We start from the raw sequence: 25,229 nt of genomic DNA, 5'->3' as shown, positions 1-25,229 counted from the left end.
TTTGATGCGAGCGCGTAGTGCGAGTGGAAAATTTCGAGATTTAGACCTACAAACGAGACACTCCATTCATGTTTTGTAAATCATGAAAAGGATGAGTAATTGGGGGTCTTCCTTACATTAATAATGCGAGCGCAAAACGCAGGCAGAAAATTTTTATACACGTTTTGAACTGATTGAAAAGGTACCCGTTAAGGACTGCTTGCACTTATAGCCATGAAGACCTTACATATTTCAACAATCAATAATGCGAGCGCGAAGCGCGAGCTGAAAATTCTTGACATTTCTACACAAAGAATTTAAAATTTTAATAAATTTTTGTAATCTTGAACAGGATAGCTATATAACTAAACAATTGATGCGAGCGCGAAGCGCGAGCGAAAAAAATCGAGACTTAGACCTAAAATCGGGACACTCTGCTCATGTTTTGTAAATCATGAAAAGGATGAGTAATAGGGGATCTTCCTACATTAATGATGCGAGCGCAAAGCGCGATCATAAAATTTTTATATTGTGCTGTGAAACTGGATAATGATTTACATATAGAGAACAAGTTGAGTATCTGAATAAACATGCGCGCGCGTTTCAGATTTAGCCCGAGGCATTCTAAATACATCTTTTATCATGAAAATCAAAGCGAGCGCGAAGCGCGAGCTTAAACTATTTCATATTTCCGATCTATTTCAGCTCTATATTTCAAGCAGTTTGAAGAAAAATTGTGAGGTGGATATGGCTCGAACTTAATAAAGAGCTGATATTTTTCATTATCATTACTTCAAGTTTTGACATTGGACCGGGACATCCTTAGGACCTATCATCATATGAAAATGATGACTATCTTCATATTCCTCTTGCTAAGCGCAATATGAAACGAAAGAGACAGTGTAATTATTAAATCTTATTTATTAATGCCTAATGAGAGTGAGAAATCTGATGATATTATGGCCTGAAAACTGGACATTTCAAGCACTTTTGTAATTAGGAATACGATGCATCAGTTAATCTATTTTTAACCATTAATGCGAGCGCAAAGCGCGAGCCAAAATTTTTGATAAACTGTATTGAAAAGAGGATTTTAAGTAGTTTGTTGTATAATAAATATTGAGACATACATAACTCGCCAATCAAAATGCGAGCATTTATCGCTATCTGATACGTTTTGACAATTAGACCTAAAAAAGGGATATTTTGAAAACTAAATGGAATACACGAAAATGATAGGTACCTGATAAATCAAAATTTGCGAGCGCGCAGCGCGAGCCGAAATTTTAATATTCAGACCATAAAACTTTCATTTTTAAAGAGCACTTTTTAAAAATTGATTTGGAAACCACACAAAATAATGAAAGTTCGATTTCCGAGGTGAAATATATATTGACTTCCAAACTTGATATTTAAGCTCCATATTGAAAGAGATATGTAAATCACCTAACAGGGAATGCGAGCGCGAAGCGCGATCGAAAATTTTAGTGACATGAAAGATTCTTTTTATTTTCCAAGTCTTCCCCTCATCTTATTTTATTCACTCGTCTTCCTTCTCTTCTTTTTTTCCCTCTCTTTTCCCTCCTTTTTTTCTTTCTTTCCTGTTTTTTCTTCTTTTTTGCTCCGCCAATAGGGGGGGGGGGCCAGCCCCCCCCCCTGGATCCGCCTATGCCTAATGAATATTCATGACGACTAGTTTCACAAAATATTGCTAAACTTTCAAATTTAATAATTTTGCTGTTATCAGAATTTGATAAAATTTTAGTGAATTCTATTTTAGACATTTTCAGCCCGGTGTAACGTCTGCGGCCATAAAACTAATATCTATATCTGGTCGTAGCCGCGTTTTCCTCCTTTTGACAAGCACTTTTTGGCACAAAGCATATAAAGCCTTTTTTGGAATATATGGTTTCATAAATTCGTTCAGTGACGGGGTATGGTCATTAGGTAATGTAAGAATTTTCTCCTTTAAAAATAGATATGTTCGACAACTCTTCGGTTGTGAAATCGATATAGTATAGGCTAGGCCTGTAAATCATGTCAAGTGCGCTGGGCAAGATTATGCCTACCTGAAAGGTCAAGTCCACCCCAGAAAAAAAAAGTTGTTTGATAGAGAAAATCAAACAAACAAAAATAACGCTGAAAACTTCATCAAAATCGGATGTAAAATAAGAAAGTTATGACATTTTAAAGTTTCGCTGATTTTTAAAAAACAGTTATATGCTCAATACTATGATATGCAAAATAAGAGTCAATGATGTCACTCACTAATTATTTTTGTTTTGTTTTTATTACTTGAATTATATATCATTTCAGCTTTTACAGATTTGAAAATTAGGACCCTATATTGTCTGAACCAGATTATGTTAAAACAATTTAATTATACATCTTCGGGTAGGAATGCAACTTTATTTCACATGACAATGGGGAGAAAATGAGAATATTTCATATTTCATAATGATAAAGTACAAAAAAATAGTGATTGGGTTATGTCATCAGTCATCCCATTTGCATGCCAACTAAGATGTGCATATAACTGTTTTGTGAAATTTAGCGAAACTTTAAAATGTCATAATATTCTTATTTTAGCTCCGATTTTGATGAAATTTTCAGTGGTATGCTTGTTTGATTTTTCTCTTTCTATTCAATCAGCTTTTTGTTTGGGTGGACTTGTTCTTGAACGGTGCATGGCTCAGGGGAAGTTGTGCAATGAATTCAGAAAAAAAAACCCAGAGGCTACATGATCCATGACGGGGGCGCAATGCCGCTCCATACCGGGCCCCCTGCATAGGTAATTTGCACACTTGGGATACTTACATTTACAATTTTGAGGGTGTTGTACGTTGTTATAGGGGTGCATGGGCAGGATGTGCCCCCTTGATCCGCCAGTGATTCGTAAGCTCCCACCACAATATAATAAATCACACACAAACCAGAATCAACATTATAGGCCTACACGATTCATAAAATGAAAGATGTAATCCAAGGCTATAATGAATACTATTGTAGACTTATAACTATTTTTCATGTAAGCCCATGAAAATATATCAACTTGAAATGGGTCAATTAAAACTACCGCGTCTTGTCTTAGTATAAGCGAAAAAAAATTATAAGCATAAAACAAAGTCATAATTACAAACATTACAACTGTTTGGACAATAAAAGGCCTAGGCATAGGCTACAAACTATAACAGTCCCGTTGAGTATCGTGATGTTGTTGAAACAAATTCAATTGCAAATTTTACACTACGTTCTAACATGCAGGGGCCGCGGAACCGAGGTGGCGTCATCATCAGCCCCCCTTTTTCCAAAACCGTGTACACTGATACGTAAAAATAACCATATGATTGTGATTTTTAGCCGATGATGGTCAGCCCCCCACAAGTTGTCTCAGCTAGCCAACCCCCCCCCCCCCCCACTTTGAAAAACGTTCCGCGGCCCCGGGTACTTTGATTGTTGCAAAAATACTTGGGGGATTAAACTTTAAACAATCATTTTGTCTTATTATAAGCTATACAAACCCATAAAACAAAACAAACATAATCATGATGGTCTTATTATAAGCTACAAACCCATAAAACATGCAAACATAATCATGAAAACAAAGTCATAATTATAAACAAGTGCTGTTTGTTTTACATAAATTTACAGTTGCGATACTAAAAAATGACCGTTACCGTTTGTAACAATTTTAGAGCAAACCAAGGAACTCACACACCGCACCGCACCCCCCCCCCTCCCCCCCCTCATCAGTTTGAGTATTGCCAAACACAGAGAGAGTAGAGAGCAATTACGATAGGCCTACATGGAGCAGGGATATGCGTATCCCTGGTTCGAACATGCAGGCATCAATCCAAGTGGTGTTGGGATTTCTATAAATAGTCACACAGACACACTAGACTGGCCTTTGACCTCTTACGACCACATGAGACCGTATCATAGACAATCAGCGCTCACAATCAGTGCGAGGACATGGCGGCAGTGGAAACGTGGGGATTCTTTGTAACACAGACACGCTGATCGGCCAAACTGCAATGGCACCTCGCAAACTCCGATGTGTATATGGGAACGTACTTTCTAGAAGCAAAACACTTGTTCCTCGTCGCTCGTTGCCCCGCCTCCACACATCAGAGCACCAATCAACGATCATCTATGAGCATTGCACACTCTCATCGGAAGAGGGCGCTACTAATAAATACATGGCACAATTTTGAAATGCAACAAACTTTCTGTCACAACGGACTCCTGCAACTGAAAGAGGGTCACTTATATTTCACATTTTTATAAATATATCCAATGATTTTTGTGATGTGAGATTTTCATGACGGCATTTTAATATTGTAACTGTTATACCCATACTATTTTCAGGTATCAACATTGATTTTTTTTAAACAGGGAGCGATGTTATATTTTGCCTTTAATGGAAAAAAATACTAGTCAAGGGTCTATTTCATCAAAATCGTTTTTTTTTTAAAGTATTATTTCCGATATTGGGAAAAGTAAGATATTCCAAGATAATTTTATTTCAACCCTTCCCAATTTTGTTTACTACATGTATGCACAGTTGCACAGTATTCACATGAGCCTTCTGAGTTGTAATGCCTCAGTGACAATGGGGCAGGGGCAGATCCAGGATTTTTCAAAAGGGAGGGCGCATTTTCTCCGAGGAAAAATTTGACAAGCAAAAAAAAAAAAGTTACAACCAAACATTTCGGGGATTTCATCCAAGAAAAAAATTGACAAGCAAAAAAAAAAGAAAAGGTCTTCATATTTTAAAGGGGGGGTACACAGACCTGCCAACCAGTATGTTTTAGCCGTATTTAGTACGTTTTTGCAACCAAAATACGGCAGTACATTTTTTCTTTAAAAAATATGTTTTTTGTATTAAAAAAAAATGTTTTTTTACAAAATCGTAATTTATTGAGAAAAATCATCTCTATATGTCTCTATTTCATAAAACGTACACAAATATGGTTATTAGATCAATGTCATTTCAGGTAACTTCTTTTTTTTTCAATCATTTTGTAAAAACCAGGGTGAGATATATACACAAGTTTCAATGTTTTTTTTTTTCATCTGCAAGAGCAGTGCGCATTTTAGCTTGCATGCAGCTTGAGCGCCGTGATGGGCGAGTGCGCCAAGCATTTTATTATGAAATACATTTTTTATGGGAAAAATACAAAATATTTATCTCACGGTAAAAATACTGATTTTTTTTGTCAAAATACTGATTTTGGGGGATAAGAATACTGAAAATGCAAAATACAACTTGGCAGCTCTGGGCACAGTTCTGTTTCAACGGCATTTTTACATTACAAATTTTTATTGTGCTTCTCAAAAAAGGGGGGGGGCCACGGGCCGGCTGTGCCCCCACCCCCCTGGATCCGCCAGTGCAATGGGGTAACCATTAACTTACTCAAAACCAATCAAATCTATTACGTTATTTGGAGTGACATTATCATCAGTCAATTTGGAGTCTGTTCTTTGGTCTAACTCTTAGCATATGGGTATCATATGTGATGAAAATGTATAGGCTGAGATACATGTAGTAACAGCATGTGGCAAGGAAAATGAACCACTGGCTCCAAAATTAAAGCTTTCAGCTCGACAGTTGCTACATGCACCAAGCAGGCCTGGCTGTGGAAGACCACATACTGAAATTAGATGAGAAACAGTGGGAAAAGGTGACATAGTGTCTGACATCTCCAATTTGAGTTTCCCAATTGAAGGAGAATGGTGAATTGTGTACATGGAAATACCCCTTGCCTATTATCATCAGCATTTCCCTCAAAATGTCTGAAGAGGGCTTCAGCAAAGCACAATGTGGAATAAATAAAGCACATTTAAAGTTAAATGAAAAGTATATGATGGACTAGATGAAAGAGGCTCAGATTTTTTTTGGTTCTTTCTGTGTTTTTTTTAAACATGTGGACATGTGGACAATATTAAATACAAGACAGATCAAAATTCATGAAACAAGACCTCTGTATAAATGTTAACCCATGTCTTTAAAAGTTCTCTCATTCTAATTGTACATGAATAACAGTGTAGTACTGTACTACTGTACTACTGAGAAAGTCATATGAAGGTTACTTGTAATGCTTAAAGCACTTGTTGACTCAGAGTGACTTGTCCAACTTCAAACCACAACAGTCTTTCTCGTATCCTGTCTGTATTCCTTTTTTACATCTTACAGCTCACAGGGGGTTACGGTACCAGCAAGCTTGTCTCATATATATGTCTCGACTTGAGCTGCTACCCGATCTAGGAAGGGGACAGGGTTTAGGAGGGGGGAAGTGTTTTTGAATGAACTATTGAACTTGCCATTTGTTGGTCTCAATGTGCAACAGCGTTATATGAAAAAAATTGGAAGAAAATGCTTACACCTGTACATGAATATTATCAGGCATTTTAAAATAATTTTTTCTATTTATTTTATTATTATTATTATTTTTTTTTTTTTGGGGGGGGGGCTACTTTTCACAACTTACTGCCTAAATCAGCAACATTGGATAAGCTTTAACATTGCAATGAACGGGGATCTCCAGGGCTCCTTTATTATTTTTCAGGGCTCTTTTAAATTTTAATCATTACGAGGACTAAATTGCCCCTAGCCCCAAATTTTTCCCTGAATATTATGCATGACTGCAAACAACTTGAGATTGGGGGCCGTATACTGATGTTTTATTTTAATAAGTTGTGACTGAATATGGTTATTCGCACATAAGTTGCAAACTGTGCATAATTAATAGACAATGAAAACAAACTTGATAAATGGATGAAATAAAATGAAATAATAAAAAATAGATGAATGATTAAACACCACATTTGAAATCTATTTGGATCTAATAAACCACAATACTTTGTTTTTGGCCCAATTACGTTTGATGTAATTCCCTGTAAATCTTGTAGAACTTTGCAAGTACACTGTATATACAAAGAAGAAATTTATAATACTACTTGACTTGTACCATGGACATCTTTGTATTTTTTTTAAGTTTAAGATATTTAATCACCAACATTGGGTAAGGGTTCCTAAAATTTGCAGTGCCATGGAGATTTCAAAGTAAAAAAAATGTAACAAATAGAATTCATTGCTCAGTTCTGCATTTGTATGATAAATAACCCCGGCCAAAACCACAGACTTGTGGAGGAATTGGTTCACCAATAATTTGCAATTAGATAATCATATTGAACCACTGTTTAATGTATTTTTGTAAGTACAAGAATCTACATGCATTACATGACACCACTCAGTAGATATAATTCCACTGTAATGAGAGATTATGGTTGATTATCAGATAACAAACATTGATAACATTGTCATGACCTACATCGTTTGTCATTGTAATTTTGATATCTGTGGCTTCCTATTATAACTAATTCTTAGAATCACACGCACGACGCACAGTATGCCTTTATTGTCTATTTTGTTTCTTATGTTATTCTAATCATTTAGAATGATGTCATTGAGTTGATTGTCATCACAATTATATTTTTTGTTTTCATTCACCCTTTAACTTGCACTTTTATAGGAAACCTTGTTGTAATTATTAAGATAATGTAGGTCCACACAGTTCTTCTGAATGCAGTTTGTATTTGTCCTGATATTTATTAGCCAGCCAAAATCTTCCAAGTGAGGCTATTGCATTCCAGAAATTTGGGCCATCAAGAAGTTTTTCATGGTGACTTGAAAGTCATCGAATTTTAGTCCGGCCAAAGATCATGTACATGTACATCAAGTTTTCTTTAGAAACATTAATGAAATGTTCACTAATCACTACTTTTGGAGAGGTTTAATAAATAAGATTTTTATTTCAGGGAGCATGACATACATGTAGTAGCATAACCAAAGGTGATTTATCCGGACTCCAGATTGACTACCCAAGGAAAAATATGTACACTATGACAGGCTTTGTACATTTCAGTATTTTTAGAACAAGGCCACTTTTTTTCAGGGTAAATTTCTATTCTGTAGCGTGAAAGGGAATTTTGTCAATGTCCAAGGCCAGTCAAAGGGGCACTGATGCCAATTAATCATGGGATTAATTCACACTACAAACCCCATTGTTATGAAATGGAATGTAATATAGGCCGAAATGTAATAGAATATAAAATTTTGGCTTATTTTAGTTTCTAATCAGATTTACAGGTGGCTCACATGATGAAGATATTCAATTCATACAAACAGGGATCAGTATGAATATACAAATTATAAATACACAATAAGGCATAATTGAAAAAGAATATATTATAGGTTACCAGCATATTTCTTTTAGATAGGGGCAGGGGGGGGGGTCGTCATAAATTTGATATGAAATGAAATAAACCTGTAGCCTATATACATGTACATATTGTTCCTACATTTGTAACTAAAGTTGTCCTGTCTGTGTAGATTGCATAATAGCGCGTTTTCGCCCAGCGTCGTACGACGTAGAACGTAAGGGTCGTGTGCAAAAATCGCCAACTTCCATGGAAACAGAGGCCCGAGCGTTCTTGAGCTCAAATCACGGACGGTTCTTCCGCAAATTAGCGGGCGTCCGCATTAGAACGTAGGATTTGTCAACAGCCGTCAACAGCCAATCAGATCGCTTGTAGAGCGAGCAAGCTGAGCTGAGCCGCGCCGACAGCCAGTTCATAGAGCGCGGGCGCGGGATTTTCCCTAGTAGTGGTGACGTCATGCAGTCTACGTACTTCCGGTCGATCCGGATCCGTTCAGCGATTTGCGAAACTGCTTAAATTATGTTTGTTGATGGTATTCATTGACAGTGTACTCAGCATAAGCCTCTGTAAACATACCAATGTAGGTCTCTCTATTCATTATGATGTCATTGATCTTTGAAAGGAAAGTGTTCTATGCTCAAGGTGACTTTGAGATGAAGGTCACAGTGCACTATTCCAAATGGCAATCAGTTATACCATGGACCTACATGTATAGGTCCGTGGTTATACTATTAAATGTTAGATAATATTATGTAAAGCTCGTATTGACCTACAGTTACTATGATTCAGATTCATATCAAATTACAAATGTTCCTGCTTATTGTGCCCTAAAAATGGTAACTGCTCAAAATATTTTATCTGAAAGGCCAATTTGTCCTTTCAGATTTGTCGCAAAATTTTACAACATAGCAATATGACTCGTTCTATGATTATTGATAAATTGTGTTGTGCAAACCAATTACAAAGTTTTTGATCAAATTAAATATTGCATTATTTAGCGCCCTTGCATCCCCCCCCCCCTCCGATAAAAGAGGTTGATTCCTCACTCACCTATGCACAGTTCTGTTGCTTTAAACTAAAGATCCCAATACTGTAGGAATTAGATCTGAGCTCTAAAGGGGTGGAGCTGCGGCAAGTTGTTAAATGATATATTTATTTTATTTTGCATGAAATCAACTTTGGCAGGTAAAAAATCTCAGTACATTTACAGAAATCACTGAGGGTTGAGGGGAAACTAATGAACTTTGCTTTGTAAAAGAAAGAATGATGTATACTCTACACATTTAAAATACCTGTTCTTGTGCCTTTTACGATACTTGCAATCGAACCCAACAACAACAAAAAAAAATCAAATTTATTAAGTTGATTTCAACCAATCAGGAGTTCACATCATAGACTTGTGGGCTGTGCTTGATTTATAAATGAGTCACATCAAGTCATGTAAATGTTTTTTTTCCCCTATAATATCAGTCATTCAATGAGGATTACATGGATGTATGAATTGAAGATGCCCCCCCCCCCCCCATTTCCCACTTAGCAACTTATCTTGTACTGTACATTGGGTATTTGGGGCAATGCTCCACATACAGTAGTCCAGCAAATCAATCTATTTTTTCTGACACTGGTCAGTTAATAGCACTTCGTCCTTGTTAGTGTAAAAAGTAATACAATACCAGTGGACAATGAAAAGTGACCTCTCTCTGTTAGTTAATACACTCATTGATCAATCAATATGTCCAGATGCGAAGACTGAAGCATGCATATCCATTTACTTATTCAGTGAAGCTCTATCTATTACAATAGTTCTCATACCACAGTCTAATATATAGGTCAGTACTACAAAGTGACTTTCAGAATAGACCTCTCTTATAAACTACATGTACTTTATGTCTCCATCTCCAGTATAAAGTAGACCAAATAAAATTGATCCAGACGACAACAGTCTTTAAAGTAACTGTACTAGAGGTGTACAATGTGCTGATGATACACATTTCCCAGACATAACAATTAGGATGTTTTTTGTAGGTTTGATTGTAAATGATCCCTTGATTTTGGTTTGCATGTATGCAGTATACCTGTTCATGTGCAGTAAACAATGTATTTGCATTATATGTACATGTAACAATATTTATAAGCATCCATTCCACTCTCAAAATGTTCTTGAGAATATGAATGGATGGAAAATGGAAATATTATAATTCAAGTTTTATCATTGTCCACAACTCCACATCGTCCATCGGCAGCTTGTTTCATAATGGGCCGCCCAAAGTTTCTGGTCGTCCTCTCACTCTCCCACCTTAAAGAAAAATCATCATCAAGTGTAAAACTTTAAAGGAGAATGAAACCCTTGAAACCAGCTGAATCCATATCAAAGAGAAAAATCAAAGAAACATATTGTTGAAAGTTTGAGGAAGATTGAATGAATAATAAGAAAGTTATGAGCATTTGAATATTGAGATCACTAGTGCCATGTAGATCCTCCCAACGGCAATGTGACCAAGATCTGTGATATCACACACGTACAACTCCCTCATTACTTTAGTACTTATTTCACTTATATTCTCACTTTTATAGAGTCTATCACAAGGTGAGGTGTTCTCTTTATGAGATGACAAGTACAGAGGTTTCACAACATTATATCATTGATGAATCGTTTGTCATATGATTAGAATGAGCAAAAAGAGATGTTTTGGGGTATATTTTCAGTGTCCAAATGGGAGAGTTGTACGTGTGTGACATCACAGATCTTGGTCGCATTGCCAATGGGAGGATCTCCATAGCATTAGTGATCTCGACATTCAAATGCTCATAACTCCTTTATTGCTAGTCCTATTTTTCTCAAAGTTTTGTTGATCTTATTCTTTGATTTTTCTGCTTTCACAAAAGCTAACTTGCTCCAAGAGTTTCATTCTCCTTTAAATACAGTTGAAAAGGCTACCAAAAATGGATACGACCCTTTTTCAAGACTCAGTCATCAGAAAATTTTGGAGTATTGATAGTGATACTCATGCTGGGGATGATGTTTACAGACCTGCGAACTGTCTAAAATTCATCAGGATCATCCCGATTTTCAACTTTGAAAATGGCCAAAAATCGATAGGTCCTGATTTCTAAAATTTCATGTGAGACACAAAAAATGTAGACCCTTTCATACTCCCAATCCTCAATTGCCCTGTCATTTTAGGGGTAAAGTTGTTAAAATCCATGAGCTTCAATTTGCAATGCATTTTTACCCCCACATAGGGCTCTTTAGCTGGACCCTGCTGGGGGCTTGGACACCATTCTCATTATACATGTACTTTCTCCTGGAAACCAGTTCAGGAAACCAGTTTGGAAGATAGCTTTGCTAGCGTTCCCATTTGATCACCCGAAAGTAGTTTTCAAAATCTCTTTACTTAAGCGGTCTTGTTGCTATGGGAACACTCTCAGTGGGGCGACATGTTTTGTGTGAAATTTGAAACCGCAGCGTAGGCATTCCATACACAGTGTGCGATGTAGCGCGCTCGAAATGTGCGAAGATCACTTCCCAAAGAACAGTTGTGTCCTCACGCTAAAACCAGTTTAACGAGGCAAAGTGATATTCAAAATTACATCACGAGGTAGTTTTCTGAACCGGTTTGGAAGTTCACTTCCAAGACCGCTTCAACCGTTCTCATTACATGTTAAGCTAGTTTCCACTATTAGTTTAAAGACTGTAGTGAGAACAGTGTCTTAGACTGCTCCCTGGAACCCCAGCCATTGTTTTTCCAGATTTTACATTTGTAAATGTTTGCATGTATGTGTTTAAAGACAGAACAGTTATTTCAAGTTCTGACCAAGTTAGTAGTACTTTATACCGAAGGCTGAAGGCCCTGATAATTGTAGGTTCCCAGTGTAGGGAATACATTATTTCACCCTCATCACAGCCAATATTGCCCCTAAAATTTCCCAAATGGAATGCTTTGGGTGGACCATATGTACATGTATCTTTTTTAGAATACACCCAAGATCTTCCACAAACAATATTCAAGAAAATAATTTAGAAATTCAATCTTCTACTAGTATAGACCAGTTCATAGTTACCTCATGGGTAGGTTTGTTCAAATGACCTTTGCTTTAATACTTTCAATATGATAAGCAGATTTCAAAGCAAGATATTATGTAAGCATGCCTTACATAGCAGGATGTAGAAATTGCATAACCAAGCGAAAAGAATAGCACCTCAATGAACACTTTATGAAGGTATTTGTTGCATTTCTACGTTGAATGTACCGGTATTTACCATGTTGCTATTACAATGTGCTTGGCCAACCATACCAGTCGCTAGTGGATGCATTATTGCTTTCTTGTGGATCTAATAAAGAGCACAATTCAAAAGAATATATGAATTATAAAGATATCAAAGTTGGTGCTTATCTCATTGAATATTAAGCCACTATGCCTCTTTGAGTACAAATGACCTTCTTCTGATTATGCGCAGAATGGAACTATTAACTGGCTTATAAAACAGAATTGGGAGAATATGTATTTATGGTACATGTACTGTACCTCGTAGTTGTTCATTCCACAAAAAGAAGCCCTTGAAACAAAAGAAATGGCCCCAGAAATTCAGAAATAATAGATCTCACTCTCAGGGTGAAGAAGAAAAGAATTGCCTCTAAAAAAATCAAAATAAATTCCTCCAATAACCGTCCTTGCCCCTGCAAAGATTCGGTGTTGATTTTTGTCTGGCTGGACATTTCACTGAAACGTGACTTTTAATGAGTACAGTATTATCCATTTTCACTTGTGTTTTAATGCAAACAAGAGAGTAATTGACTTTGACAGGCCCTTTGTTTGTTTTGTAGTATTGTTTACATTGGCTTTAATTGCACTTAAAAAGTGGAATTCATTCGTGTGCAAGTCTGATAATGATAACTTTGTACACATGCAAGGTTATTTTCCTGCTGCATGTACATGTACAATACGTGTTCTTTGCTATTTTATTTGACTGACTCTCAGAAGTGTAGACCTACATGTACATGTATGGGAGATTGAATTAAAAGAAAGTATGATTGCTCTCATATTCTACTTCGTAATATTAAACTGTGAACGAATATTTAGTGTGGTGCGATTGTAAATTCTATGCCACACATCTATTGTGCGATATAAGACTTGAATATTTTGGGCTTGGATAATTATCCTGCTACCAATTAATCTGTGCATATTTTGTGTTGAAATTTGCCATGCCACCCCCCCTATAAAAAAAATAATTATCTATCTGGTACATTGCATATAATACTTCTTGACTAAAATTCTTGCCCCATCCAGAATAATTTCCTTTCGTCCAAATTATATTGGATAAGTTCCATGAAGAAAGGCTAGTTCTTAGACAATAGCTTTCCAAAAGAAAAAAAATTAATGTTGTAAACTCAAGAATGACTTGAATATCAGGCATGTCAGCTCTCACATACTTGAATGTTGGTATGCCAATTCTATTTTAAGGTACACGAATCAATATTGCTGTGATGGTAGCCTGTAGCAACATAATTTGCCAATTATTTGTCTATGGGAAACAAAAGGGCATTTTCGCTCATGAAAGTATGTTTTATATATTAATACATACACACATGTTACATACCTTCGAAGCTCTTGTTCCAGTGTGATTTTTTTCGTGCTTTTTATTTCTTCACACTTCTATGCTGTTTCTACATGTATATTCAAGGAAATCATCTCTTTTTTTTAATGCTGCTTTTGAAATATTAAAAGATCTTTATTTTTTTACTCCTTAGAGACTCATTAACAATATGCCTGCTGCAGTGTGTGTTTAACATGTTCTCTTGCTATTGGACATGTACATAATAATGGGATGCTAGCGAAACACCTAATGACATCACAGATCATGTGACATTCTTCTTTATTATCAGCAGTGCATGAAAATGTATAGTACACATGGTTGACTTCACTTTGCATGCATGGAGGAGAATCGCTCTTCTTGTTGTCATTTACAAGCACCATACACTTGACCATACAATGTACATGTACATGTATTAGGACTACAGTATGAAAGTAGAATGATTGAAAGACCCTGTTCTCATTACCGTCCTAAAACTAGTTTACTGGAAACTAGTTATATCGTGTAATGAGAAAACCACCTCGCGATGTAGTTTACAAGATCACTTTGCCTCGTTATACTTGTTTTAGCGTAAAGTGAGGAAACAAACTTTTATTTGGGAAGCAATCTTTGCACATTTTGAGCGCGCCTACTCTACACACTGTGTAGAATATCTACGCCGCGGTTTCAATTTCGCACGAAACATGCCACCCCACTGAGAGCGTTCCCTAGCAATAAGACTGCTTATACATGTAAAATGTGAGGTGGTTTTGAAAAGCAGTTTTGGGTGATCAAATGGGGACGCCAGCAAAGCGATCTTTTAAACTGGTTTCCTGAACTGAACTGGTTTCCACTAAACTAGAGTTACATGTAGAATTGTAATGGGAACAGTGTCATAGTGTATTTCAAATACGTCCTTTGGTCCATGTGACACAAAACTTAGCAATTGATCTTACAGTTGATTTGTAATGTTTGATTGCACATTATGATATAAATGTAATCAAGTGTGAAAATCAGTCCTGCAATCAAATTCTAAGCTTTGTGTTACATGGTCCTGGTGATTTCATATCTACCGCTGATCATCAAGTTTATCTTGCACCATTCCTGCAGGGATGGATCCAGGTGGGTGTTTCATAAAGCTGTTCTTAAGATAAGAGCGACTGTAAACCTTTCTTACGTGCTAAATAATCACCAATGGACATTTATAGTGAATATCATTTACGACAAGAAGGGATCACCAGTCATTCTAAAAGTCCCTCTTAACTTCATATGAACAGCTGTATGAAACGGCCCCCTGGATTCCATGGGGGAAGTGGTGAGGGGGGGTCACAAGATTTTATTTTCCCCAAAAATTAGAGTGCCATTACTCATAGAAGAATCAGATCCAAATGCAACATCCTACCAAGGTTATCACTTTAATACATGTATCACACAAATGAATGGCATGTTTCAGAAGAGGGTTAGGACATGCCAATTTTGGCTATGAATAGGAGCATGCACCCCTATTTGAGTATGCCAATATGGTATTGAAGTTGCAGGCAAGCAATCAGGGTATCAAGAATAGCATTTGCTTGAGTGATACTTACTGAACTATACGCTGTATTGTGATTTCATTTCAATTCATTTATTTATTGATGCAGTTCTGAGCTTCAAAAAGAATAACTGTACAAGTACGTATTGTTTCTTGGGTCCAAGGCAATATAGCTTTAGGACTTGTGAGCCCTGGCACGGCATGTACATACCATTATTACCGAACAAGTTTCATTTTCATAGTTTCTTTTCACATCCATCAGTCCAGCTAAACTTGTAAAAAGGCATTTTACAATTATTCTTGAAAAGGTGCTATTTAGAAACTACAGGGTACAGTTATGTTTAATTGGTGTTGATAGCAGCTTACATGTAACTCCAATGTGCTATCAAGCAGATGGCTCTTTATGTCTCTACATGCCTTCTCATAATTCTCAATTAATATTTACATACATGTAAAGGAGTTAGTATTAAATATACACCAGCAGTTCATATGAATTATTTTCATGTGAATGCTATTCATGCCATGCACACCTCCCTGAACATAAAGTCTATAGCACAGGCTATTGAATAAATGTAAGATTAGCGTCTTCAAAGCATCTGTATTCAGTATGCTGTTATTATGTACATACATGTAATACAGGTGCATTTATTGTGAAGTATTAGCTCATTTCATTTAAACAGCCGTTTCTAGCCGCTGAATGCATGATATTGATATGACATATTGAGTGCATGCTGCCAAAATATTGTATCAAATAACATTTTGGTTTTATTGCCAGAAGGAAACTGGTATAAGAGAATGATGGTGTCGCCAATTTAAAGGTCAAAAGCTGATCAAATGAAGCAGAATGAAATATTAATATTGTAGTGATAGTGATTAATTACGTTTATCAAAAGATAAACAGAATGAATTACTATCAATAGATGTAGGCTTTTAATTTGTGTCGTATTATGTGAGCAGCTCCCATACATGTCTTATGAATGTAAAACAATTTTAATGGTTTATGATGACTGACTTTATTTTTTTTTATCCATAGAAACATTGATGAAATAATTTTCAGATGATCCTTTAATGATGACAAGTTTTTGACCAAATGTCAGTTTATGGATTCGCTTTTAACATACAGGGGGGGGGGGGGTGCTGATCTGCAATCAGTATTCACAAAATTGAAAGTGAGTGAAAAAAAAATACTCTGGATTATTCTTTGGAGATTTTTGCAGAACTTACTTCAATTTTATCTTTTTATTTTATTTTTTACAGCTTTCAGTTATATTGATTAATTCTTTACATTATCAAGATGAACTTCCCCATGTCACTATCCAAAAGACACCGTGATCATATAAATGATTGGCAGAGAATACAAGTCAATAAACTTTGATATCATGGGGTATCATTTTGTTTTGAAAAGCAGGAAATTTAGTATAAGATATTGAGTCTACCTATTTCCTCTTTTTTCTGAATAATAGGTTGTTTCCAGTCATTTAGTGGTGAAATGAGTGTCAATCTTAAAGTATTAGAATATAACTCGTAAACGCTGTGATGAACAAGTAAATTGATTATAAAAAAACACCTCCAAATTCCAATTTTAGTACACATTAGTCATGGAGTAGAAGGATTTATGAGTAAATACATGTACTGTACCTGTGCTGCATAAGTAATTTGTTAAAGGACAAGTCCACCCCAACAAAAAGCCGATTTGGATAAATAGAGAAAAAACAAACATGAATAACGCTGAAAACTTCATCAAAATAGGATGTAAAATAAGAAAGTTATGACACTTTAAAGTTTCGCTTATTTTTCACAAAACAGTTCTATGCTCAACTCAGTGATATGCAAATGAGAGAGTCGATGATGTCACTCACTCACTATTTCTTATTGTTTGAATTATACAATATTTCAATTTTTACAAATTTGACAATTAGGACCCCCTTGCTTGAACCACAAAATGTTAAAATAATAGAATTACATGTGTTCAGGGAGGAATTAATCTTTGTTTCACATGACAATGACGAGAAAATCAAAATATTTCATACTTCATATAATAAAATACAAAAGAAATAGTGAGTGGGTGACGTCATCGCTTCCCTCAATTGCATTACTGACCAGGATGTGCATATAACTGTTTTGAAAAATTAAGCGAAACTTCTAAATGTTATAACTTCCTAATTTTACATCCGATTTGATGAAATTTTCAGTGTTATGCTTGTTTGATTTTTCTCTTTCTATTCAAATCAGCTTTTTATTGGGGTGGACTTGTCCTTTAAATAGGAACTACATGTAGAATGTTTATGGTCAAAATTTAACTATCCTTGCTTCATTATTTTTTAGCAGAGAATTGTTGGAAGTTTTCATACATTTCTCTTCTTAATTTTACCGTATTCATTATATTCAGACCGGAGACCTCTTTAAAGTAGTCACTTCCATTCTACTGCTTGCCTGCCTACATGTAAACCATCATCATCCTCTGCCGACCCTACAGATTCTGAAAAAACCTGAAAATGAAATGGAATAGACAATTATACATTTGAGGCAACCTCATACATGTCCTTGGAACGAATATCTGCCAGTGAATTAATAAAAATTAAGTCACTTCCATTTTACTGCTCGCCCGCCTACATGTAAACCATCATCATTCTCTGTCGACTATAGATTCTGAAAAAACCTGAAAATGAAATGAAATAGACAATTACACATTTGAGGCAACCTCATACATGTACATGTCCTTGGAACAAATATGAGCCATTGCATTTAATAAAGCTTGCGTTCCCTCTGAACTCCGGGTTAACCGAACTGTGATTGCAGTGGGTAGTAAAATGAGGTGCAAATGAAATCTATCACCTCATTTTACAGTTAAAATATAGAAAACTGTCTGAACATGATGGAAACTGCATCTCCCATGACAATTGAACCATGAGAAAGAGCCAGGTATTTTTTTAGTGAATTAAAACAAGGTTTTGACAGTTTTAGCTCAGAATTAAACCATGGCTTTAATTTGAGCCACAGTTCTGATTTGAAACTTTATCTCTTAACATCCTTGTAACGGGTGGGAGTGACTGACAATAATCTTTTCCGAGGGACCTCTTTAATCTGTTTCCTTCACTGACAGGTCTACAGTATAAGAGCCTACATGTATATACATGTACGTGTAGGATCAGCAGATCACTACAACTATTACAGCAATGAGATGAACTTTGCCCAACAAACAAATCTACTTGTACTTCTTCTTTTTCCCCCCATTTTGCAATTCAACAACTTTATTGTTCTCAAAGTCACGGAGGCTGTGATAGATCACCTTCTTTGACTTGGATGGGGCGGGATCTTACAGCTTCTAGTCAGACATTAAGTCATAATCAAAGCATTAGCCTGTTAAGTAATGATCTGTGACAACACTCTGTTTCTAAGCTAAGCTTCATTTTGATGACTGTGTGGTACAGTGTAGCTTTGGAGAAAATTTTTGCTCTCAAGTCTCAACACTGGAAATTCATCCTCATTTTCAGAATTATTTTATGGCTTCTTTGCTGGATCATTTGGAAACTCTGTGAGTTATACAATAAATAGAAATATCTCTCTCTTTCTTAGTGATACACTTGAATACATAGGAAATTTGAGGAGTGTACTTCTTTTTTTGTCTTCTTTGTACCCACTTTGCAGGTCTGTTGACTTCATTAATGGGGCCCAGTATCATAAAGCTTAGGTATTGATTATGGGGCTGATTTATACGATTGATCATACATAATAATTAATGCAATCAATCATAGAAATCAGTGCTAAAGTCAATTGCTAAGCTTTATGCTACCGGGCCCTGTTTTCAGTTTGATCACTTCTTATTTTTGTTCCACCCCAAAGCTCAAACAGTTGGCAAGAAGTTATTGGGTACATCAATACAGTATCTTCCTGTGGAATATAACCTCTGTCTTTATTTCAGATTTATTTGACGGTTGACGACTTGAATGGACAAGGACTTTGCTCCTTGTTAACTCAATGACTGATATAAAATCTCTTGGATTTGTGTTATTGATAAGAGCATGTCTGTTTCAACAGTTTGGTCTGCATTGGACCCTGTAAATGTAAATGGCAGTATTAGAAAGGTAAATTTACAAGTAGACCAATAGCAAGTTGCATACATGTACTGTACAAGTGCCACTGTTCGAGGCTACAAAGGCATTTGATTGACTGAGAGTAATTGTTTTTACTTTTTTATTCTTTTGGTACAGAATAGAAACTGAGTACAAGTGAAACAAGATAGTCAAGAAACAACCCTCTACGGGGACCAAGACTTTCCACCAAGGCAGGCTAGCAGAAGAAACCCCCCAAGATGCCTGACACAAAAGAAGTGGAGCCGATCCATGTTTCCATGATGGTTCGTGCAATCCATTTCATCTCCTGGTTCTACGACATGGCCACCTACATCCCGTGGCAGCTGGCAACCTACGGTTCCTGGCAGTACCAGAACCGTCTCAAAGCAGTACCGATCGACGGCGACACTCAAAATTCGTGGAGGATGGTCGGTAGCAACCAGTTGAAGCTGAGGCGGCGGGAGGAGTGCAAGACGTTGGACGAAGACTTTGAGATGAACTGTCTGGAGTATGGATCGCTGCAAGCTCTAGGAACTAGACAGATCTTATCGGAAGAAGATGAAGTGCAATCTAATGGGAAAGTCTTTAAGAAGGTGAGCATCTCCTCTTTGAACCTCAGAATACTTTACTAGATAGATGGCGCATAATAAATGTTGTGTTTATTATTATTAACAACTAAAATGGAGACAAGGAGAGATATGTTCCATATTGGAAAGTACATGTACCTTTGAACATAGCTCTACTGTTTCAAAATTGCATCTCAATGCAAATGTGTCCCAATCATGTGCGATCTTATTTAGATTTTTTTGTGGGGGGGGGGGGGTTGCAGAAGGTAGATATTAGAAAGTATAATAGAGTGTGGGCAAGGTCACAGTGGTATTACATTCACTGCCCTGATACATTGTAATTATTACCATGGGCTTTAAATGTACATACAGGGTGTATAATACTGTTCAGACGTCTAATACAACGAAGCCACCACAAATTTTCTTTATAGAACTCTCATACACCTCACATTCATGTTTGACCTTCACATTACTTTGTCAGACACATGTATTGAATCCATGTACATGAACCAAAGCCCACTCTTTTCTCACTCTAGAAGGTCCAAACTGAAATATGATTGCACAGATGTGTAAATAGTGCCTAGTCTACGTGAGCGTGACAGAAATTGGGTTCATTCTGTCTGTTTATCATTGATATAAAAAGGAGAAGATATTGTGTAAATATATATTCCCTTGATAACGATCACGAAGAAGTATATGTACATGTAAAGGGCATGTGCATGTATATGTAGAGTGTATTTGCATTTGCGGTCTATTCATAAAGATTTTAACATCTGTAGTGAAACATTTATAAGAATAGTCTAAACAGCTCAATCTGAAATAGCTCATTTGACAATGATGATGCCTTTTCACAAACTATTTGCCAATTAAATGGTATTTTATAATACACAAAATAAATAAGCATCCCAGATCTACAATGTGTATTGCTGACCTTAATTTATTTTGGTTTATGCATGCATAAAGTTTATGAGGACAATTGAATGTTGTCTTCATGGGCTCTCTTGTTGTTTCTCTTTCTCTCATACTCTCATATTCATACTGTAAATGTATTCTCGTCTTAATACATCTGTTTTGTTTGTTTTTCTTCTTTACTCGCTGTTACTATTCTACAGTACTGCACAACTTTGGGAAGATAGGGATCAATATTTAAAAATATATCTTGGCCTTTTCAATGTAACTTTAACGAGCAAAAACATTTGTGGGGGGCTTAGGGGGACAAAGGGTGATTTTCCCAAAAAAAATTATGAAGATGGCCCTCTGAAATTACAAAAGAACCCCCTTGAAGAATGCTGTAAGTTCAATATGCAAAATATAGTTTGGAGAGGGATTGAATAAACTAGAACCATTAGCACCCATCCGGAACAATTTTATCTATTTCCCAGAAATAACATTTATTGTACAAGTATTTAAGTTCATTGGCATTGAACGATAATTTTAGTTTACCTGAAGGTGATCAATCATCCATGTTGTATTAGCGCTAAAAGAGCATACATGGAATCTATTTACATTACTTATTGATTTGTCACAAGATTTGCACAGGGATCATGATGTCCTTGTTTAAGCAGGATAGTCAGCTTGGATCCACATGTTCACTGATTAACATAATCCCCTTGTGAATGTATTTCATGAAGTGATTTGTTAGTGATTTTCACATAGGTCAATTGTTACAAGCCTCTGAAACCCTGACTCCTGATTGGCTGAGAGCGAATTTGTTGAGCGAAAATGATTGACAAAATATTTCATGAAACAGTCCCCGTGTAATTATGTGTGTATCCAGCCACTGTGCCAGGTACCCATTTGCCTCACCTGTCTTGAGTGCAGCACACTGTAAATCATTTTCTTGCGGAAGGAAATTATGCCATCGCTGGGATTCTAACCCACAATCCTTTATTTCAAAGGCCCTAGAGTAATCCAAGTCTGGGACACGATGTTACTATTGACCAACTTCCTAAGTTCATTTGTTGTTGACGGAAGCCATAGGGTGATCTTTAATTAGCATTTAAGCAAGGAGATTATCGGTTCATTATTTAAATAAATATTCAAATAGAACTTGGTAATCCGAAAATTCCACAAATCATCTATACATGTATTGTGTGCATGCAATTGTTTTACAATTGGGGAGTTTAATACCTTTTGTTGTAAGATTTGATTTCAGTCTCTTGCTGAATAAAGATGCACATGACCCCTAGCATTTATATTGGCCTATGTACATGTAGTTGATAAGTTGAGATTATCATACCACCTACCATGCAAATATGAGTTTGAATAGGTTCTATTACTGTATATTAGGATGATTGTTGAAGCGTCGTGGTGTAGCGGTTCTGACTCTTGCCTTCTAATCAGAGGGTCGTGGGTTCGAATCCCACCATGGTCTAGCGTTCTTTGGCAAGGCATTAATCAACATTTTGTCACTCTCGCCCACCGGCTAATTGGGTATTGGTAGGAAAGAACCATCATTGTGGTTGGTTTTATAGCAAGTCTGCACCTAACATGCTGCTAAAAAGCTATGAATCCAGTGACCTGGTAATAATAATTGTGAAGCGTTTCGAGCGCTCATAGATTGGAGTCACGCTATATAAAAGCCAATTATTATCAGCTGGATTTATACAGCACTTTTTGTTTCCTCAAGATACACAGCACAATATACTTTACCCCAGTAGATGATAGACAAATCTTAAGACCACTTAATTCGACAGGATAATCATTGCATGTATTTGCAGGTGGTCTACAGGTTTTTTATTTGTTAAAAATATTCAGTTAAAATCTGCACGCATAAGTAGATTTTCAAATATTTACGTGTAATTATACAGGATCAAGATTGTAACCAAGAAAAAGGAACAATATGTTTTATTTTAATTTACTTTGAAACGTGTTATTTTTACTTTTACAGCTTATCATGGGTGATTACAAATGGAGAACATACGCAGAGTTCTTTGAAGATTCTGATAACTTTGGAAAGGGTCTTGTTAGTCTTGGTCTCCAGCCTAAACAGAATATTCTTATTTTTGCTGAAACAAGAGCAGAATTCCAGATTGGACTGCAAGCCTGCTTCAGATATAACTTCCCAGGTAAGATTAAAGGAAACATAAGTCCAACCAGAATTAACATGTTATGTAATAAAATTTTGCTTATTTTCATAAAACAGTTGTATGCACAACACAGTGAAATATTTGAATGAGAAAGTTGATGATGTCACTCACTCAATATTTTTTTCGCATTTCATTATATGAAATGTAGAAGTAATTTGACTTTTGAAGATTTTACAATTTAAGGAGTCTCTTCATAAAATCAAACGAGGATACAATTCTGCATGTTCAGAGAGATCAAATGCTTCACACAATAGTGACGAAAAAATACAAGAGAAAAAGTTAGTGGGTGACATTAGTTCTCTCATTTTCATAACAACCAGGAACTGTTTTATGATATCAAGCAAAATTTGAAAACGTCAAAACTTTCTTATTTTACATACAATTACACAGTATGATAAATCTTCAGCATTGAAATCTTGTAATTTTTTTTCTTTTTATTCAAACCAACTTTTTGTTTGTAGACTTTCCCTTTAATCAATTTAGAGAGATAGTGCTACGTTACTAATTGATCCTATATTGCACTTGTTTGACTATTGAACTTTGATATTTTCCCAATTTGAAATCTTATCTTAATGCCACTACTTATGAAGATATGAATTATATTTGCATACTTGCCTGTAAGTGTGATGATCTTGTTAAAGTACTTATATAAAGTATGAGCCCCAATATGATTAGTTTTGGTTGCGAAATTAAGACTGGCTTATCTCCTTAAGCACGCTATGAAGTTTACATTGTAAAGAGATAAATTTTCATTCATAGTGATAAGTACATGTAATTGGAACGACCTGACACCAAAACTACTCATACGCTGGAGTGAATGTAAATTTTTGCAAATTGAATACTGTAATATAATAATACTACATTTGAGTTTAATATTAAAGGTCATAATTTGGATGGGTCACTGCATTTGTATTACAAGACATTTGAATAACAAATTATTGCTTGAAGAAAGGGGAGGGGGGCTTGGGACAGATTTACCCCTCAAATGGTGCTGTATCTATTGAGAAGAATGTTTCAGTTGCTCATAAATCTTTCCTGTGCAGTACTATCAAAATGTTCAACTTTTTTTTACTAAAAAGCAACCTCTGTGGTTAGGTCTGTACTCACAATGCCTTTAAATTTTCTAGAGCTCTGCAGACACAGCAATCATGTACAGTATAATCCCAGTGGGTTTTTTTCCTGAAAAATATGACTGCATCATTGATAAATAATACAAAACAAAGGTAATCTTTAAAAACAAAATCTTGAAATTCACATACTGTATATTGCTGAAATTTTAGAACCTCTTCCTGTGCCCTGTGAGATCAAGTTTAGCGAGCGATCATAGGGGCTAATATCTATGTTTCATTGCATTGATTATTGTGCATGATCAATTGTAAAAATGAGCCCTATAATCGTTCATTATTAAAGCTTTATATTATTATGGGGCTCAGTGGTTGTTACGTGATGAGAGTAATGTCACCAACAAAGCTTTTCTTTTATTTTTTTTCCTCCCCTCTAATTTTACTTTTCAGTTGTGACTTTGTATGCCACATTAGGAGAAGCAGCCATTGCTTACGGAATCAACCAAACAGGAATTAAGTATGTTATTACAACCACAACACTCCTCACAAAACTAAAGGTATATATATCTAAATAAATCTACTTTTGAAAATGAAAGTGAATTTTTTTAAATTCAGGTGGCTCTGCTTATGTAGAATCTGTTGGGACCGGAAAAATTTAATATACTTGGGTTAATATTGGCTTTAGGATGTTTATGGATAGTTTTGCATATTGTGGTCTGAAATAAAGTATGAAATTATTTGATGTCTTGAAGGTCAATTACATGTAATGCAGAGACTACAGCTATTTAAGAATCATGAAACATATGGATACACATTTGAATAATTGTATACAGTATACTCTGCTAGAATACCTTCTTTATTAAAGTAAAATGATTGTCTTAAGTCAAAGCATATTTTCAGACCAGGATGTTTGCAAAAATTCATGAAGCATTGAATTTAGGTATTGTATACAGTAGACTTTACTTAATTCGACCTTCCACATGTCAAATAATCATCTAAAGTCAAAGCATAGTTACAGAGTATGCAAACATCTGTAATGTACCTCTTCTAAGTAAAATTTTACTATTGTCTAACAGATATCTGTAGTCCCAAAAGATTTTATTTGGGCTGATTTACCTTTGGAATCATGCTA

General features: G+C 35.8%; 1 protein-coding gene across 3 annotated transcripts in view; it reads left to right on the top strand.

Moving 5' to 3' along the window:
• Positions 1 to 25,229, top strand: part of LOC129278660 (fatty acid CoA ligase Acsl3-like) — a 45,599-nt gene that overhangs the window by 2,856 nt on the left and 17,514 nt on the right. Inside the window, exons 1-4 of one of the 3 annotated variants that reach the window (XM_064111462.1) lie at positions 18,448 to 18,840; positions 19,517 to 19,971; positions 22,835 to 23,012; positions 24,548 to 24,654. In XM_064111462.1, coding sequence (XP_063967532.1) covers positions 19,618 to 19,971; positions 22,835 to 23,012; positions 24,548 to 24,654 — 639 coding nt within the window. In that variant the 5' untranslated portion in view covers positions 18,448 to 18,840; positions 19,517 to 19,617. Of the gene's footprint in view, positions 1 to 18,447; positions 18,841 to 19,151; positions 19,391 to 19,516; positions 19,972 to 22,834; positions 23,013 to 24,547; positions 24,655 to 25,229 lie in introns of those variants that run through there. The other 2 variants (XM_064111463.1, XM_064111461.1) reach the window with 2 other exon arrangements.

Source organism: Lytechinus pictus, chromosome 16 (assembly GCF_037042905.1).
Source record: "Lytechinus pictus isolate F3 Inbred chromosome 16, Lp3.0, whole genome shotgun sequence".
Lineage (NCBI taxonomy): Eukaryota > Metazoa > Echinodermata > Echinoidea > Temnopleuroida > Toxopneustidae > Lytechinus > Lytechinus pictus.
The sequence above is the reverse complement of the archived record's forward strand: the minus strand, read 5'-3'. Positions and strand labels throughout refer to the sequence as shown.